At 41.1% G+C, this 17645-nt stretch overlaps 1 protein-coding gene across 1 annotated transcript in view; it reads left to right on the top strand.

The window, feature by feature from the left end:
- The first annotated feature begins 2235 nt into the window (after positions 1-2235).
- Positions 2236-17645, top strand: part of PAXBP1 (PAX3 and PAX7 binding protein 1) — a 33993-nt gene continuing 18583 nt past the window's right edge. The window contains exons 1-8 of the mRNA XM_072806786.1: positions 2236-2672; positions 4095-4223; positions 8925-9101; positions 10405-10626; positions 11187-11290; positions 12295-12512; positions 13045-13234; positions 16835-16958. Of these exons, the coding sequence (XP_072662887.1) occupies positions 2318-2672; positions 4095-4223; positions 8925-9101; positions 10405-10626; positions 11187-11290; positions 12295-12512; positions 13045-13234; positions 16835-16958 (1519 nt within the window). The 5' untranslated portion in view covers positions 2236-2317. The remainder of the gene's footprint in view (positions 2673-4094; positions 4224-8924; positions 9102-10404; positions 10627-11186; positions 11291-12294; positions 12513-13044; positions 13235-16834; positions 16959-17645) is intronic.

The raw sequence follows: 17645 nt of genomic DNA, 5'->3' as shown, positions 1-17645 counted from the left end.
CTAAACCGCTGAGCCACCTGGGCTGCCCCGGGAACTTCATTTTTAAGCGAAATTTTGACAGGATGGCGTGGGCAAAAGGCGCTCTCACATTTCCTGGTAAGAGTACAAATAGACACAGATTCTATAAAGAGCAACTTATAATTAGCAAAGTTACAAATGCACACATTTGGATCTAGCAAAGTCCAGTTCTAGCTTGTTCTCCAGATGTGACCATTTTTCAAAGATTTTCATTGTGGCACTGATTATTACAGCAAGACGGGAAATAACCTTATGGGGTGGTTTTATAAATTATGGTACCTTCCAACAAGAGATCCATATGCATAGGTAAAAAAAAAAAAAAAAAAAAAAAAAGGCCAACCTTTATGTATGGACACGAACCAAACTCCAATTTATGTTAAACTAAAAACATAGTTTACGTGCTGTGTAAAAAGAGGTAATTCATAAAGATACACTCATTTGCTTTCACGTTCATAGAGTATCTCAGGAGGATCATGAGAATTTTAACTGAGGCACAACTGGAAAGCTTCTGGTGATGGATGGGCTCTTTTTTTTTTTTTTTTTTTCTTCACTATAGGAATGCCCTTTGTTACCCTCTCAATTTTGAGATGTGCAAACGACCTGCCTAGAGGCGCACAGGTGAAGGAAAAGGCCTCCATCCGGGGATACCCTGGGCAAGCAGTCCCGGAGCCTGCTGGGGCCTCGTCAGTTAAGACCCTTCCCTCTGTGACGCAAGGCTGAAATGTGTCACAACCGTCCCCACTCGTGCAGGTCCATTTCCCTTCCGTTTCTGAAATCAGCTGCGTTTCAGAAATGCTGCAAAATTTGGCATTCCCTCGAAAACACTACAACACGTTGGCTCTCGGCTTAACGGAGACAGGGGCTGCAGCCATCAGGCCCGGTGACGCGTTCTCCTAGATGAAATCCAATGCTGCCGACAGTGCTTTGTGGCTACAAAGCTGTAGGCACACGAAGTGGGACTCCGTAGAGTCAGTGACAACTACCCTAGAGTTCGGGAAGCCTCTCCCACCGTGGGAACCTACTTTCCCTCCCCAAACCTGGTCTGTCCTTCTGATTTCCCCCACCTCCTCTCCCCTCCCCTCTCTTCCCACTACTTCCACTCCTCTCCTCCTCCTCCCCTTTTTCCTGTCCTCCTCCCCTCCCCCTTTTCCTCCCCTCCCCCTCTTCCCCCTCCCCTCCCCTTCTCCTCCCCTCTCCTCCTCTTCCCCTCCCCCTTGCCCTCCCTCCCCTCTTGCCCTCCCCCTCCTCCCCTTCCCCTCCCTTGTCCCCTCCCCTTCCCCTCTTGCCCTCCCCTCTCCTTCCCCTCCTCCTCCTCCTCCTCTCCTCTCCCCTTCCCCCCTTGCCCTCCCCTCTCCTCTTCCTCCCCTCCCCTCCTCTCGCCCTCCCCTCTTCCTCCCCTCCTCCTCCTCCCCCCTCCCCTCTCCTCCCCTTCCCCTCTTGCCCTCCCCTCTCCTCCCCTCTCCTTCCCCTCCTCCTCCTCCCCTCTCCTCTTCCTCCCCTCCCCTCCTCTCGCCCTCCCCTCTTGCCCTCCCCTCCCCTCCTCCTTTCCTCTCCCCTCCCCTTCTCCTCTCCCCTCTTCCTCCCCTCTCCTTCCTCCCCTCCCCCCTCCCCTCTCCTCCCTTTCCCCTCTTGCCCTCCCCTCTCCTCCCCGCCCCTCTCCTCCCCCTCCTCCTCCTCCCCTCTCCCCTTCCCCTCTTGCCCTCCCCTCTCCTCTTCTTCCCCTCCCCTCCTCTTGCCCTCCCCTCCTCTCCCCTCCCCCACTTGCCCTCCCCTCCCCTCCTCCTTCCCTCTCCCCTCCCCTCCTCCCGTCCTCCCCTCCCCTCTCCTTCCCGTCCTCCTTCCCCTCCTCTTCCTCCTCCTCCCCCCCTTCCCCTCCTCCTCCTCCTCCGTCGGCCCCTCCCCGCGCTTGGCGGGAGCTTTCCTCGCGTGACCACTCTGCGTAAGTGCGGAAGACGCAGTGCAGCAGCGGGGGCCGCGGGAAGACCGAGCTTACCCGGTCCTCTCGTCTCTATGATCCTCTTTGTGACCCGTCGGACGGCGCCGAGTCCCAGTTCCGCGCCCACGGTCCTCCACGCCGGCAGAGGACACTGCGACCAGCTGGCGCTCTCGCGAGAGGCGCGTTGGGGCTCTCCTCGGAGGGAGCGCGCCCGCGCATGCGCGCTCGGAGGTGCGCGGTAGACGGCCGGCGAGACCGGGCCCGGCCGGGGGGGCCGGAGTGCGCGCGTGCGCCGTCGCGAGCTGGCCGCCGCCGGGGCCGCCGAGTGGGAGCGGGCGTGAGACCGCCGTGCGAGCCGCGGGGATGTTCCGAAAGGCCCGGCGAGTGAACGTGCGCAAGCGGAATGACTCGGAGGAGGAGGAGCGAGAGCGCGATGAGGAGCAGGAGCCGCCGCCGTTGCTGCCGCCGCCGGGCGCGGGCGCGGGCGCGGGCGAGGACCCGGGCTCCGGCGGCGGCGACCGGGCCCCTGGGGGGGAGTCGCTGCAGGGCCCGGGGCTGCCGCCGCCTTCCGCGCTGACCCCGGGCTCGGGGGCCGAGGCCGGGGGCTGCTTCCCGGGCGGCGCGGAGCCCGGCAACGGGCTGAAGCCGCGCAAGAGGCCGCGGGAGAACAAAGAGGTGCCGCGGGCCAGCCTGCTGAGCTTCCAGGACGAGGAGGAAGGTGAGCGCCGCGCCGGCGTCCCCGGAGCCCAGACCCCTGCCCTGGGCCCCCCGCCGGGCGTCCCCGCATCCCCGGACGCCCAGCCTTCGCGCCCGACCCGCCGCGCATCCCTCCCCGCCTCCGGCCTTCTGCTCCCGGCGGAGGACGCGCTCCCGCGCCGCCGCCAGCCTTTTCTTAACCACCGCCTCCTCCTCCTCCTCCTCGTCCTCCTGTGCATTTCCTGCTCAGATCCGTCATTCTGAATTTTTGTTCAGTGGAAATTTCAGTGCCCCCCGTCCTGCTCCCCACCCCCCCGGCGGGTGTGTGTCGGGGAGAACTTGAGTTGGGTCCCCCTCGTCTGCTCTTGGCCGGGTCTCGGAATCTTCTGCAGGTGCCCACGCCTCTTGGGGGGAGTCTGTCCAGGCATCCTTGACCTTAGGAAGGCCGGGATTGTAAAGAGGATTTCCTAAATCTGGGAGCAGAGCCCTGGTTCTGAGTGACCTTGGGTCAGTCCTTTGCAAATGCCAAGCCTCAGTTTTCCTATGGGAATAAGTAGGGGTGCAGACGTCCGGCTTTCCTCGTGCCGTGGAGAGAGACGGTGCAATAGTAACTGAAGGCGTTTTATCCAATCGGGTGTGAGAGGCCAAGCTGCAGTGAATTTAGCTTTCTGATCATATATGAGCCTTAAAGCTAACTTCCCGACCAGTTGCATGTGTGTGTGTTTATGTAACTCAGTTAAGCGTGTGTTAGGAGGAAAGACTTTTGGATATCTCACTTGCATCTTGATGCAAGATGCTTTCATCTTTCCAGTAAGGTGGGCAGTTTCTTTTTGACCTTTCTGTTAATTTTTATCTTGTTTGAGAGGACCACTGCCAGATTTTTTTTTTTTTTTTTTTTTGCATAGTGATGCAGTGATGCAAACTAGTGTTTGCATTTGACTTGAAAAATTTCAAATCAAAGGCGGTGGATACATACCCAACTTATTTTTGAAAACTACTTTGTTCTCAGCTTAGTCTTGAAATAATATGTCAGTTTGTGATGGACAAAGATTTAGTCAGACTTGACAGCTCTATTACCCAGCATCTTTTGATTTCGGGTGTTTGTTTTTTTTTTCCCTTGATACCCTAATAAAGTAATTATGTGCTTTTTTTCAATGATTTTGTTTTCCTCCTGAGGAAGACAATAGGACAGGAAAATTTTGTGCAGTTGCATATGTTGTGCCTTTTAAAAAGTCTCAAATTTGCATTATGCGAGGTTAATTTATGAAGTTGACTTCAGCTTTTGAGGGTCTGTGACAGATTTGGAATAACTTCAAATGATGTAATGCTTTGTTCTATGAGTGTCTATTTGGATGAATGCAAAAAGCACCTAAGTTCATGTGAAAGTTAGAAACGAAGCTATCTGAAATGGTTGCTACAGACTTCATTTAATTTCTTTTCTAAGAAAATGAAGAAGTTTTCAAAGTGAAGAAATCAAGTTACAGCAAAAAGATAGTAAAATTACTTAAGAAAGAATATAAAGAAGATCTTGAAAAATCGAAGATTAAAACAGAACTCAACTCATCAGCAGACAGTAAGTACCAAACTCATAGGAGTCTTTTGAAACAACAAAATGAAACCTCTTTCTCACAGGGATTGAATGGATTTGCTGTATATGTAGAGTCCGTTGACTCGATTGTTTTCAAAGGTCCAAATTGAATATTGATACAGTTCTATTATTTAATTCTAACACAACTACACAGTAAATGTGATTTTTCACAAAGACAGAATTCACTGCTGCTGAAATGTTTCTGCTGTAGCACCTGAATCCTCCCCAAATTTTCCTGCTGGTGTTCAGGCTGCTGTTGACCAGAGAAAAGAAGTTTCCCATTTTAAGCCTGAGACCCAGGTTTATTTCTGTTTGAGGTAGTACTGTGTAAGTTCCTGTACTTGTATTTTATAGAGACTGGTGTTCAATTTCTTTGGTGGTATTTCCACAGTTGGTTTAATTCTTGCAGAACTTTTAGGAACGCCCTTGTTTTAATGTTTATTGATAATGCTTTCTCATTCTGTAGCCTTATCAGATACGTGGTGAGGACTCCTCAGTGTGAGGCCCCTGCCTGCATTGTACAGACATTTCTCACACCCTTTCACAACTGAAGCTTAACAATTTTAAAAAGTTATTTGTCTGGGAGGAAAGTGGATTCATTATAATATGCTGTGGTCTGAATTATTCTCACGCAAATACCTTAGAGAAATTTTTTATTCTATGGAATTATGGATAGAATTATTTCACAGGTTCTCAGCCATAGGCTTAATGTGAAAAAGTATGTCATTGTATCTCAAATTTAGAGTCTAATTTTGGAGACAGCATCAAAATTACTTAAATGTATCATTGGACCTAGTGTTTGGCAAAATGTCCAGTGAGTGGTTTAAAAGGGAACTACATTTTTTTTTCTTTTTTTGGAGGCAGGAGAAGGAATGCTTTATAGATAAAGTGGAATATGAAACTGGGTTTTTGATAGTTTAAATTCCAAAAGATGGGAAAGGGAAGATAGAGTGTATCATCAAAGATTAAAGTGACTAAGGCAAGAGCAAGTATACCTGTCAGGTCAAAGTAGATGATTTGGAAGTGGAGGAAGTGGAGGTTTGGGGTGAAAGATACATTGTTGACCGATTATGAAGGATGTTTAATCTCCAATAAGGGGTTTAGAGTTGCTGTGTTCAGTGGCTTGCCAAGATGGTGACATGAAAAATGCCTTTGAAACTTTAACCTGGTATTAACATGCAGAATGGATTGGTGCAAGGAGAGATTGGAGCCCTAAAGCTGTTTGAAATCAAGGGCCAGCTTTGATCAATTAATAGGGAGTTTAAAAAGGTCTTAGTTGAGCAAGACTAAGGCTTTTCCTGACTCAGTGGGAAATTGTGGATGAGTTAAAAATGTTTGCTGTGGGTGTGGGAGAAGAAATGAAAAGAAAGGATTATTTGAAAAATGTTCCAAGGAAGAAATTGGTAGGCTTGATATAGGCTTTAGCTATTGGACTTAAAAGAAACAGTCAAATTTGAACTTTTGTGCCATGGTGACTGAGAGAACAATTCTGTATTATATACAGAAATAGGGAAGGCAGGTGGGAGGAGGAGTATTTTTAGGGGAACCACTTATTTTGGAGTCTAGGAAACTGCTTTTTTCCCAAATATCTTGAGAACCGACTGTGTGCAATATAATAGTGCAGGAGAGGTCAGGAGAAATGAGAAAGGACCATTAGAAATTGAAGCAAGTCTGGGATTTTTGAGGCCTTCCCTGTGACCTGTCTTCCACTTTTACATAACTGATATTGCACTTGCCAGGTAACTTAATTAACGTCCTCCCTAAAGGTAGAGCCTCTGTATTATATATTGTCATCTTTACCCCTGAAATGATGGTGCTGTGGAGCTCTTTTCATTAATCAGCTGACAATCCTGAACTCTTCCTTATGCAGTCCTCCTTAGATAGGCAGAGGTGCATTAATCTCCAAATCAACTACTGTCAAGTTAGAAGACCCATTTTTGTGTTATTCATAAAATAAGGAGTTTGCTTTTAAACTTGAACTTGAGTGGAAATAGCCAGTAAACAGTTGGGGAGATGTGGATTTAGGTATGGTGCTTAGCAAGGTATTTATTAATAGCAGAAGTAAATGGAATCGATGAGGGAGCAGCAAGGAGGAGAAATTCCAGAGGACCAAAGACTTCTATCTTTAATAAATGTATGCATAGAGAAGAGGATTTTACTAAATAGAATCATAATAGCCAGAGAAGAGATAGGAAAGTTTCAAGATGTTGATACTCATTTGTATGAAATAGGACCAGAAAAGTCAGGAAAAGAAAGGACCATGGGGTTGAGGGAACTTTCTCAGGGTTTCTGTTGTTTTCTTTCTGGAGGAGAATGTCTGGTGGAAGAGACAAGCCCACTAGACAAGCTCTTACCTGTTTGGATGAAGAAACATCTTTTGCTAAATTGCTTGATACTGTATGAATTAATTGTAGCTGCAGCCATTGGGATAGCTGGTATAGGAGCTGGGACTGCAAGAAATCAAAGGCCATTTGCCCAGGTTGAGGCACAAGTGGTGACGAAGTAGAAGGCAGCAGGTCCACACTGCTTTCCAGAAGTTTGTCAGGGAGAGAAGTAGAGGACAGAGAGAGTAGCTAGAGAGACCATTGGGATCAAGGAGAAGTTTTTCAATAGAAATGTGTCTGTAGACAGAAGAAAGGCGTGGGAGGGCCTGATCAAGGTAAAGAGAATGTTCATGAAAACAAGTTTCCTGATGTGGTAGTAGAAGAAATTGAAGATAAAAGAGGAGCCTAGAGAAAGATTATTTAGTATCTCTTTTTATAAAGACATCTGGAAGGATAATCCATGTCCACTAACAAAAACTCAGCTGTTACCATGTTGTGCACTTGTATGTGATCAATCATAAAATCTATTTGCTCAGTCTTTTAAAATCTGCAGAAATCATTATCTGAACATACCTACCTGGTTTAGTGTACATTTCCCAGTTCTATTAAAAGCCATTGATGTAGTGTGGGTTTAGAGTAGAAGGAAATGGATAGTTTTTGACTCTTGTCTAACCGTATCCATCTGATACGGTGAATTTTTAAATCTTACAGTGTCAGAATGTACTTTAGAAGGAAGGCTGTGGCTAATGAGGTAGGAAGATAAATGAGAAAACTAAGGAGCTTAAAACATAATGACCTAAATCCTAGTCAAGTTAAAAGTGTGTATGTGGGGGAGTGTTGTTATCTCTGGGATTCCTATTGAAGGTAGTGGAATATGGCTTGAGAAGAATAGAGAATCTTTGAAACACTTTTTGGGAGGGGAACATGCTAGGGAAACAATAGAAGAATATCATGTTTAGAATAAACTTCTAGTATTTCATTATATTCATCATACCTATAATGTGCCAGGTTCAGTGCTCATGGTGAAAAACACTTTGATTTTTCTTGATTTTTTCTTTCTTTTTTCTTTTTTTAAGATTTTATTTATTAATGAGAGAGAGAGAGAGAGAGAGAGAGAGAGGCAGAGACACAGGCAGAGAGAGAAGCAGGCTCCATGCAGGGAGACTGATGTGGGACTCCATCCTGGGACTCCAGGACTATGCCCTGGGCCAAAAGCAGATGCTTAACCGCTGAGCCATCCAGGGATCCCCTCTTGATTTTTTTCATCAGTCCTACTGATAGTGCAGTAGGACTGGTTAGCTCTATAAAGATACAGTGGTGCCTCCTGGAGTACAGTGGCAGGAAAAGCAGTGTTGTGACCAGTCTTAGGAATGGCCTCAGCATTAGGGAGCTCTCTCCTCTGTCCATATGGCAGAATGTGGTGCACTCCAGCTCCCTTCCTGGTTTACATGTGGTGGTTTTTAGTGCCACCTGGTCTCTGACTTGTCTTCTGTCTCAGTTCCAGATTCCCGGAAAGAGAATCAGGTTGTCTCTGCTTTGGTCACAAATCCTGCTTTGGTCACTTTTTGAATCTGCTTTGGTTAGTCTTGAACATTCAGTCATGGCAGTGGGGTCAGAGTTACACTGTATAAATGTGACTTAAAAGGGTCTTATCCCTTGAGGTGATGGATGGCAAATATTTGTGACCTAAGAAGATAATCCTGACGTATTCATTACAGTGAGGGTTTTTTTTTTCTTTTTTTTAAGATTTTATTTATTTATTTATTTATTTAGTTAGTTAGTTAGTTAGTTAGTTAGTTATGAGAGACAGAGAAAGGCAGAGATACAGGCAGAGGGAGACGCAGGCTCCATGCAGGGAACCCGATGTGGCACTTGATCCCGGGTCTCCAGGATCACACCTCAGGCTGAAGGTGGCGCTAAACTACTGAGCCACCGGGGCTGCCTACAGTGAGGTTTATATGGTTCATAAACATTGTTCTTGATGGAAAGCTGCCTCAGATGGACTTTGAGTTTAATAAAATACTGGCATATAAGATGAAATAAGCTTCAAAGAGGTATGAAGTTATCAGTGGGAGTTTAGAGGAAGAAACAGTTAATTTTGATAAATTCAGTAAAATTTTGATGTAATGAACTCAAGGTGGAATTGAACAGAGCCTCCAGTGCACTCCTGTGACCCCTGTATTATTTTTACTTCCCATTTAATGCCTATTGTTTGATATTTCATTTTCATACATCAGTGGTTTTGAGTTTTAAGAAAATTAAAATAGTTGCAACTTGAATAAATTGAGCTTATAAATGAATAAAAGGTGCCTCCTTATGCAGTCTGTTTTAAACATCTTTTAATAACTTTTCAAAAATGTAGACGAACCACCTTTGGACAAAACAGGACACGTTAAGGACACCAGTCAAGAAGATGGAGTTATCATCAATGAACATGGTGAAGATGAAATGGATATGGAAAGTGAGAAGGAGGAAGAAAAGCCAAAAGCTGGTGGAGCCTTTTCTAATGCTTTATCTTCTTTGAACGTTCTCCGTCCAGGTGTGTACTTGTAAATACTTCTCAGACATGAAGGAAGCCCCCAAGGAGGGGCCATGTGTAGCGATGGTGAAGGAAGGAGGTAGCGAAGTGGTGTTTCTTAGGACATTCCTATATAAGCCAGGGTGTTGCCTTTTGCAAATAAAGTGAGAGAACTAGAAACTTTCTAATTTTCCAAGTTTACTCTCAGGCATCAGCAAATGTGGGGCTTTGAGTAAATGGATAAATGGAACTGAAGTCTTTTTTTTTTTTTTTCACGTATTTCATCAAGACTTTAACATTTTTAGAAATGCTACTAAAAGCAAAAGTAATTACTACTAGTTTTATGCCCACACTTCGTTTTTACTTTTCTGTAGGGAATAGTTTGCAGAACTATTCTCTGGGTAATCAGCTTTCCAGTAAATAAATGTTTAGAAAAAGAATCTAGAGGGATCCCTGGGTGGCGCAGCGGTTTGGCGCCTGCCTTTGGCCCAGGGCCCGATCCTGGAGACCCGGGATCGAATCCCCCATCGGGCTCCCGGTGCATGGAGCCTGCTTCTCCCTCTGCCTGTGTCTCTGCCTCTCTCTCTCTCTCTCTCTGTGACTATCATAAATAAATAAAAAATTAAAAAAAAAAAAAAGAATCTAGAAAGAGAAGAACAGCTTAGTAAGTTAAGGTACACTTAACATGATTGATGTTACAAAGCCATTAAAATAACAGACAAGTAGCAAGGCATTAATTTTTATTGAGGTAAAAAGTCAGTTTGATCATGTAGTAGATTAAGCCATTACAAATTATATTCATGCCAAACAACAACATGGAAAAAACTTTGCTTTAATAGGAGGAAGAAATAGGTACACAATGATATATTCTGAATGCTTACAGGTGAACTTAGACTATTTGCAACAGAAACATACTATGATAGGCTTTTAAGGTTTGTTTTTGGGTGCCTTTTTTACTGGTTGCTTTCTAGTTTAGTAATATGATTTGATTACTTTTGTTTATTTCTTAAAAATGAAAAAAAAGTTACAGTTAAAGTAACTGTATGGTGGATTTTCCCCTCCCCCCCTTCCCATACATATTGCCATTATGTATATATTTTTAGGGTCCTTAGCGACTTTTAGCTTCCATTTATGCTAAATTAAAAATAAATCTGATGGATTACAGGCACATTTTGGGAAGGGGAGTACCAGTAACTAACGTTAGTTAGAACATCACTGCGACCAGGCTGTTTTTGAAATTATTTTACCCTTCATATTTTCAAGAAACTAGAAATTTTATTCCCTAATACCTCTGTCTTTTATAATCCTTATCATATGTTTCCAGGAGAAATTCCAGATGCAGCTTTTATACATGCTGCAAGGAAAAAGCGTCAAATGGCCCGAGAATTAGGAGATTTCACTCCTCATGATAGTGAGCCTGGTAAAGGCCGCCTTGTTAGAGAAGATGAGAATGATGCCAGCGATGATGAAGACGATGATGAGAAACGCCGCATAGTTTTTTCCGTGAAAGAAAAGTCACAAAGACAAAAAATTGCGGAGGAAATAGGTAACTTGATTTAATACGATAGTAAGCCTGTTGCATTGCTATTAAATATGATTTGCTATTAAATATAGTCCTATGAAAAGTACCCACATTTACTTAACTATGTTTAATGTTTGAGGACTGTTTTTGTTTGGGTACAAGTGTCTTATTGGAATTTTTTTATTTTTTTTAAACTATAGCATGATTGTGAAACTAACGTTTATTGAGTACTTCCTGAGTAGGCAGTACTATGTTAAGCACTTTACACGCATAAATTTTTTATAATCAGCTTAGCATTCTTTAGAGGCCTTTAAGATTTGTTCTTCCCTTTGTCGATTTGATGTCAAGCTCACAGAGAATAGGAAACCTTTCTAAGGTTTTAACAATTACATAATACTTAGCCTTTGCTTCAAGGGATATGGTGGCCAAGACAAGCAAGGCCAGGAGGATCAAAGGAGAGGAGATCAGGTTAGACATTTTAGTGAGACTGAGTTAATACCAGTAGTTTTGAAGTGTCAGGATAGCATCTCTTCCCTCCCTGCTTTTCTAAAAGTATTTAATTTTCTTTGCTGCTATGGCTGTAGGCATCGAGGGGAGCGATGATGATGCTTTAGTAACTGGAGAACAAGATGAAGAGCTCAGCCGATGGGAACAGGAGCAGATAAGAAAAGGAATTAATATCCCTCAGGTGAGAACTAAAGGATTTCACTTCAAAAATTAAAAAAAAAGTAAATGGAAAACCTTTTTTTGCCTATTTTGTTGAGTTAAAAACATTGCCCATTGAATCAAATCTTATTCATTCAACCAATGTGGTTAAGAAAAGTACATAAAGTTATGTATCTGATAAGCTTTTAAAATAAACTGTATTATCTTTTGCTCTTTACAGTCAGAATAATGGGAAAAAGTCTGGTTTCTTAGATCAGTATTTCTCAGAGTGGTCCTTCAACCAGCAGTAGCAGCAGCAGCTGGGAGCTTATGAGAAATGCAAATTCTCACCCTCTTGAGATCTAGGGAATGAGAAATGGGGTGGGGGGCAGCCAGCAGTGATGCACGCTGAATTGGAGAACCGCTGTTCAGATAAAACCTTTCTTCTCTGTATGGCTTATTGTTTCTGACTTTAGAAATTATTTTGTGGAAAATGGATTTCTCTGTAATGTGAAAATTTAACTGTAGATGAAAAGTCTTGCTCAATTGTTACAATAATTTGCTTTATAGAATTAAGTAGTACAGTGGAAGTGTTGCATAAATGTAAACTACTTTTGTTACTGGTGTTTTGACACAGAATTTTGCACACGTGGGTTAAGAAAATAGGATACTTAGATGGCAGTCTCTAGTCTCTGCTTATCTATCTTTACTTATAAGAAGTCATTTATTCTCTTCCATTCATAACATGGTGGCCTTGGATTATTTTTTATGTCCTTTCCAACTCTAAACTTCTTTGATATACTGTTTTCTTGAAAATTATTAGAAATGATTCTCAGCAATCCCATAAGAGTTAGAATGTTTCCAAACCCTACCTTTACATGATTCTGAAGAACTCTGAAATTATTTATCCTAATTGGCATACTGTTTGGAAAATGGTATAATTTTTGCTATTTGTTTTTGCTTTTTTTTTTTTTTATATTAACACTAGCGGTGTGATTTTATAGTTTTAACTGTTAGTTTTCATATGTGTCCCCATTTCTTTTCTAGGTTCAAGCAAGTCAGCCCACTGAAGTGAATATGTACTACCAGAACACTTACCAGACGATGCCTTATGGTTCATCCTATGGCATTCCTTATAGTTATACTGCCTATGGATCATCTGATGCCAAATCTCAAAAAACAGATAATACAGTCCCTTTCAAAACTCCCAGTAATGAGATGACTCCCGTTACTATTGATTTGGTAAAGAAACAGCTTAAAGACAGGTAGGGCAGATCAACTTCTTAAAGACCTGTCCTCTAGCTTTCTGTTCCCTCAGGCAACATGTAGTCTGGGGTAGCAGATGCAGAATATCCGCAACGAAGATTTCACTGGCCCATCTTCAAAAGCTAAACAGAAGATGACTTCATACTTTGTTCTGCTACCTTCTTGGATTACTTCTGTGGAAGCCTCGAAAAGTTATAAAAAATGCCACTCCATGATCTTGTTGAAGACAGTTCTGAGTTTGTACCTCTCGGACTTTGAAAAAGTGTAGTCAAGATATGGGGGGAAAAGCAAAAGATTTTGGTTAGCCCACCAAATAACTTTATTTGAAGTCTGTAAACTGCCTTTTTTTTCCTTTTTTTTTCTTTTTCTTTTTTTTTTTTGAGGAAAACGGTACAGATGAAAAGATGGCCACTCCAAGTATTTTTATATTCTAATAGTGGAACTAAATGCGTTATTATAATATTGCAAGAGTCCTGACAGCACAGACTTTTGGATGTAAATGTGTTATATTTATCCTTTTGTGTTCTTAAGGTTGGACTCCATGAAAGAACTGCACAAAACAAATCGACAGCAGCATGAGAAACATCTGCAAAGCCGAGTGGACTCTACCAGGGCTATTGAAAGATTAGAAGGGTCTTCTGGGGGTATTGGTGAACGGTATAAATTTTTGCAAGAAATGCGAGGGTATGTCCAAGACTTGCTTGAGTGTTTCAGTGAAAAGGTAAGAATGCAAAAATACTAATCTCTTTGACTAAGGCAAAGTTAGGGAGGTCTAGACGGCCTTGTGTAGATCATTTCTGTATATCCACTGAATTCAGCTCTAGAAGTGATGAAAAGCCATGCTTCATTTTCTTCACTTCATTAGCAGCATTCTATCTTGGGGATGGCATAGTGCCTTTGTTGAAAACAAAAAAGGTTGAGCATATTTAAATAAGACTTTGGCAAGTTCTGCTTAATATAGTGATAGATTTTTGGCCGGCCCTGAAATATTAGAATATAAGGGACTCCTGGTGGAATATGGTTCTGGTCTAAACTTAACCTTCAAACTGTTTCCACAAGTAATTCCAAATAGGCATAAACTTGGAAAATTTTATTAGTTTTTTTTTTTTTTTTTTAACTAGATAAAGTTGGTCATGTTGCTACTGATAGTTTTCATCTAAATAAGCCTATGCTTTATCCACTTCAGGAACTGTAACATTGGTCGTAATTTCTTTGAAGGCCTCATTTCTTGCTTCCAAGTTCGTTTTTTGTTTGTTTGGGGTTTTTGCTTGTTTTTTGTGTAGTAGTCACTTGGCATAGTTTTTTGCATTCTTTTGTATTGCTTATTTGCATTTTTTAAATTAGCTGCACATAGGATCCCCTTCTCAAATGACTTAATTTTTTTTTTAAGATGAATGTTTTTGGTGCATTGGTTTATAAGCATCTATGGACTTTGTGGCCCTATGTTTTAAAAAAAATTAAAATCTTTGAATATCCTGAACTTTGAGGTGATACAGGATAAGGAGGCACATTTTTCCCTTCTTGGTTATGTGAATTAGCATAGAGTCTGTAATTATATGTTTAAAGGAGTATTTTATTATCTCTGCTGATTGCTTCAATACCCTAAAGCCAAAGACTTGCAAAAAGAACAATCCTAGACTATGTCTTCCTAATGGGTCTTACTGGTTCTTAGGCAATCTGTGGTCAGAGCAGGTGGAGACAGCATTCACCAGGTCTTATTTGTAGGGCTTATCAGGTTCTTGTCTTTATCACCTGACTTCTGAAGAAGCAGCTATAGCCTGAGCTATGATATCCCTTGTGGCAGGTCACTGACTTAGGGTGACTAGTACAAGGGTGGGAAAGAAACAGATTTGATGCTGCAGGCAATAGAGTCAAGGTAGGAAGTGGACATAGGTATCAGAGCTGGTGGTTGTGTTCTTCCTGTTAATAAAGTCCTTTTGAGCCCAGTGGGCATGGTGGGCAACTCTGACTAGAGAAAGAATCTTTGTCTTAAACCATACTTTGTAAGTAAGGTTTGTTCCTGTGGAGTTTTTTTTTCTTGAAGTACCTTTGCTTTTAGAACTAACTTCAGTAAACTCATACACTTGTAACCATAAGCTTAACTTAAAAATTGATAGTAATATGGTTAACTCAATTATATCATTCTTGAATTAAAGAGACTGCTAGGATGTCTGGTTCATATGGTATTCAATTGCTGTTTTAAAAACAAGTAGTAGCATAATTTATTGATCTCAATTTTCTAGAGAAATCACTTAAGACTGTGCTAATATGGTTTCAGAGTCACAGAGGTAGATAATCCTTTATTTTAAGGATGAGTTTTATTTCATTTTGATATTTTGATTGGATTGAGCTTTATTAAGAGACTACAACTAAATTAATAATGCCATAAATTGTTGCCTTGGAAATATTATTTAGGAGTAATTGGATACATTTGAATATTCATTTTATACTATAAAAATTTGCTTCAGGGTAAGGCCATAGATAAACATTTCTTTGTTTTTTTTTTCCTCTTTTGTTATAAAAGTTTAAGTAGTTTTGAACTTAGATTTTTTAATTATTTAAAGATCATTTTAACTTTCCATTGTTTTATTTCCCTTTAGTCATCTTCCTTCTTGTTTCCTTCGTCTTAAATTTGGTCTTGAAATAAAAATAGTCAAGAACAATTTTGAGTTTGGAGAGGGTAAAGAAATTGTCATGGTGCATACTCTTGAGACAAATCAATATTGTTAAGAAACATGAAAGAGAGCTGAAGAAGTGTTGGAAGGTTTTTGTTCTCAGACTTTTCTCAGCTTTGTTGAAAAGCATTCCAATGACCTAAACAGAAAAATTACATTTTCAGAACTTTAACTACAAATTGAATAATTAAATTGTCTGATTCAACCTGTGGTGTGTAGCTCTTACAGTAGAGGAATGTTAACAGTCTCCAGGGCTGAAAGAATGCACCTTAGGTATATGGATACGTTAGTCTTTAGTCCTGTGTGGTGTGGAAAAAACTAGGGGGATGGGAAGTGTAAGTCACAGTAATATAGCACCAAATGCTTAAAAAAAAAAAAAATCACTCGTAAATTTTAAAGATAGACTCTTGTGGGCTCAGCTGTCTAAGATAATCAGGGCAGATTTGGGGACATTGTTGCCCATGGTGTGGCATAGTAGAAATTAAAATAACTCCATCAGTTTGATCGTTCTGTGAACATCTGCTACTTTTTCAACAGAATCATGCAAGTGTATAAAATTGCTTTTATTACAGACATCTTTGAATTCCACCTGCCTTTTTTTATTTTCCATTTGCAGTCTGTTCAGTTCAGGAAGCTGCTATAACACTTGGTGCCAGTGTTCCCAAACTCTAAATAATGTGTTTTCCATTTGCACTAACCATCAGGAAACTAGAATTTCTGGTTTCCTCAGGTATGTGTAGTGGTCGTTAGTGTTTTGTGAAAGTTGCATAGCATTTTGTTATAAGATATTGATAAAGAGAAAGTTTTCTGTTTTTTCTTTTTAAGTTAGGATTCATGCTATAAGCTTTTGTATGCTGTATGAACCGAGTGAATGTTTAGTTGTGGATATTAACCTGGAAAAATCCAGTGACTTTGTAAACTGATAATTCATGTAATGAATTTTATTATTTTATTTCAAAATATGGAAAAATTTAAACGTTTTATAGGAAGTTTTCTGAGTTCGAGGTATTGATATTAGGTTAGTGAAAGCTAGAAATTTTATTTGTCTTACTATAACGTAAGTGAATGCAGTTCACAGTGAAGAACGTGTGATAAAGCTGCAATGTAGTGTGACATTACCATAAGATGCTTGGTTCATGTGAGTGGCAGAGCAGTTTAAGCGTCCAGAATTGGGCAGTTAGCAGACTCCCATTCTTACCTGCTCATGGAGCCCTTGCCTTTTTTTGGTACTGTACAGCAATAATGGTTTATTTTAAGCTACAAAAATTCTAAGGTAGATCATGCTGCTAGAAAATTAAAAATGGACATTAAAAGACTTGCAAATACTTTATTCTGAAAGAAAAAAGCACTACAATTTTTGACATTTCTTTACTTGCTCTCTTTACTAATATTTACTAAGTGTTAAGTTTCCTAACCAAACTTTTACTCCGATAGCTAGGCACTGGACATTATAGCTCTATGTATGGATTAAAAGAAGAGATGTGTTCTAAACACCTAAAACCGAATTGCTATTGTGTCCCACTGGGAGTTCATGATTATTCTGTCCATAGAGGGTACTTTTTCAGAAATCCGGAAATAGTATGGAACCCTCAACTAAGTAAGCAACTGAGGAGTTTGGTGTTACGGAGTGTGTTGTATTTTTACAGGTGCCACTGATTAATGAACTTGAATCAGCAATACATCAGCTGTACAAACAGCGAGCTTCCCGCCTTGTCCAAAGACGACAAGATGATATTAAAGATGAATCTTCGGAGTTTTCAAGCCATTCAAGTCAGTCCATCTTGAAGGTTTTTATTATTCATTAAACAACCTTGTTTACTTAGTGCAGCCTAATTGAAAATTAGAGAGCTTAGCTTTTTTTTTTTTTTTTTAAGAAGCACATTTCCTTGCTCTTGTGTCAGGTAGTTCTAAAACTTAAAACAGCACGTACTTGGACTGTGTTTAAGAGCTCAAAAACGTGCACTGATATTCTATCAATCTTATTCTTCTTTGGATATACTTTTTCATTCTTTAGAGTATAGAAAAGACATCAGCATTTTATCTTAAAATCACTATCATTTGGCCCTAATTGATCCCCCCCTCCCATTTTCATCCTGTTCATAACACCAATACAAATGCTGTTGCTGATCACAGTCAAAGATTCTGAGTTTAGAGATTAGGAAAGTACTAAAGAGGGCAGAGGGGGTTTTAATGACATAACAAACAACTCCAAGATTAGGGGATTTTTGAGCTTCATGTCTCCGAGGAAGGCAAAAATTTTTTATTCTCTACTTTGCCTTTTATCCTAGGTTTTTTAGTGAGTCAGTTGATGCCTCCAATTCTTGAAATTTTAATGTAAAAATTTAGAGATTCAGTTTGTATTCCTTTCATTATGTTATGAAAAACTAAAATTAATTGGAAACCTCTTATTAAATAGTTCAGCTGTGATTCTTTAACCAGATGTTTTAAACTTTTTAA

This window comes from Canis lupus, chromosome 30 (assembly GCF_048164855.1).
Source record: "Canis lupus baileyi chromosome 30, mCanLup2.hap1, whole genome shotgun sequence".
Classification (NCBI taxonomy): domain Eukaryota; kingdom Metazoa; phylum Chordata; class Mammalia; order Carnivora; family Canidae; genus Canis; species Canis lupus.
This window is presented reverse-complemented; position numbering and strand designations above follow the sequence as displayed.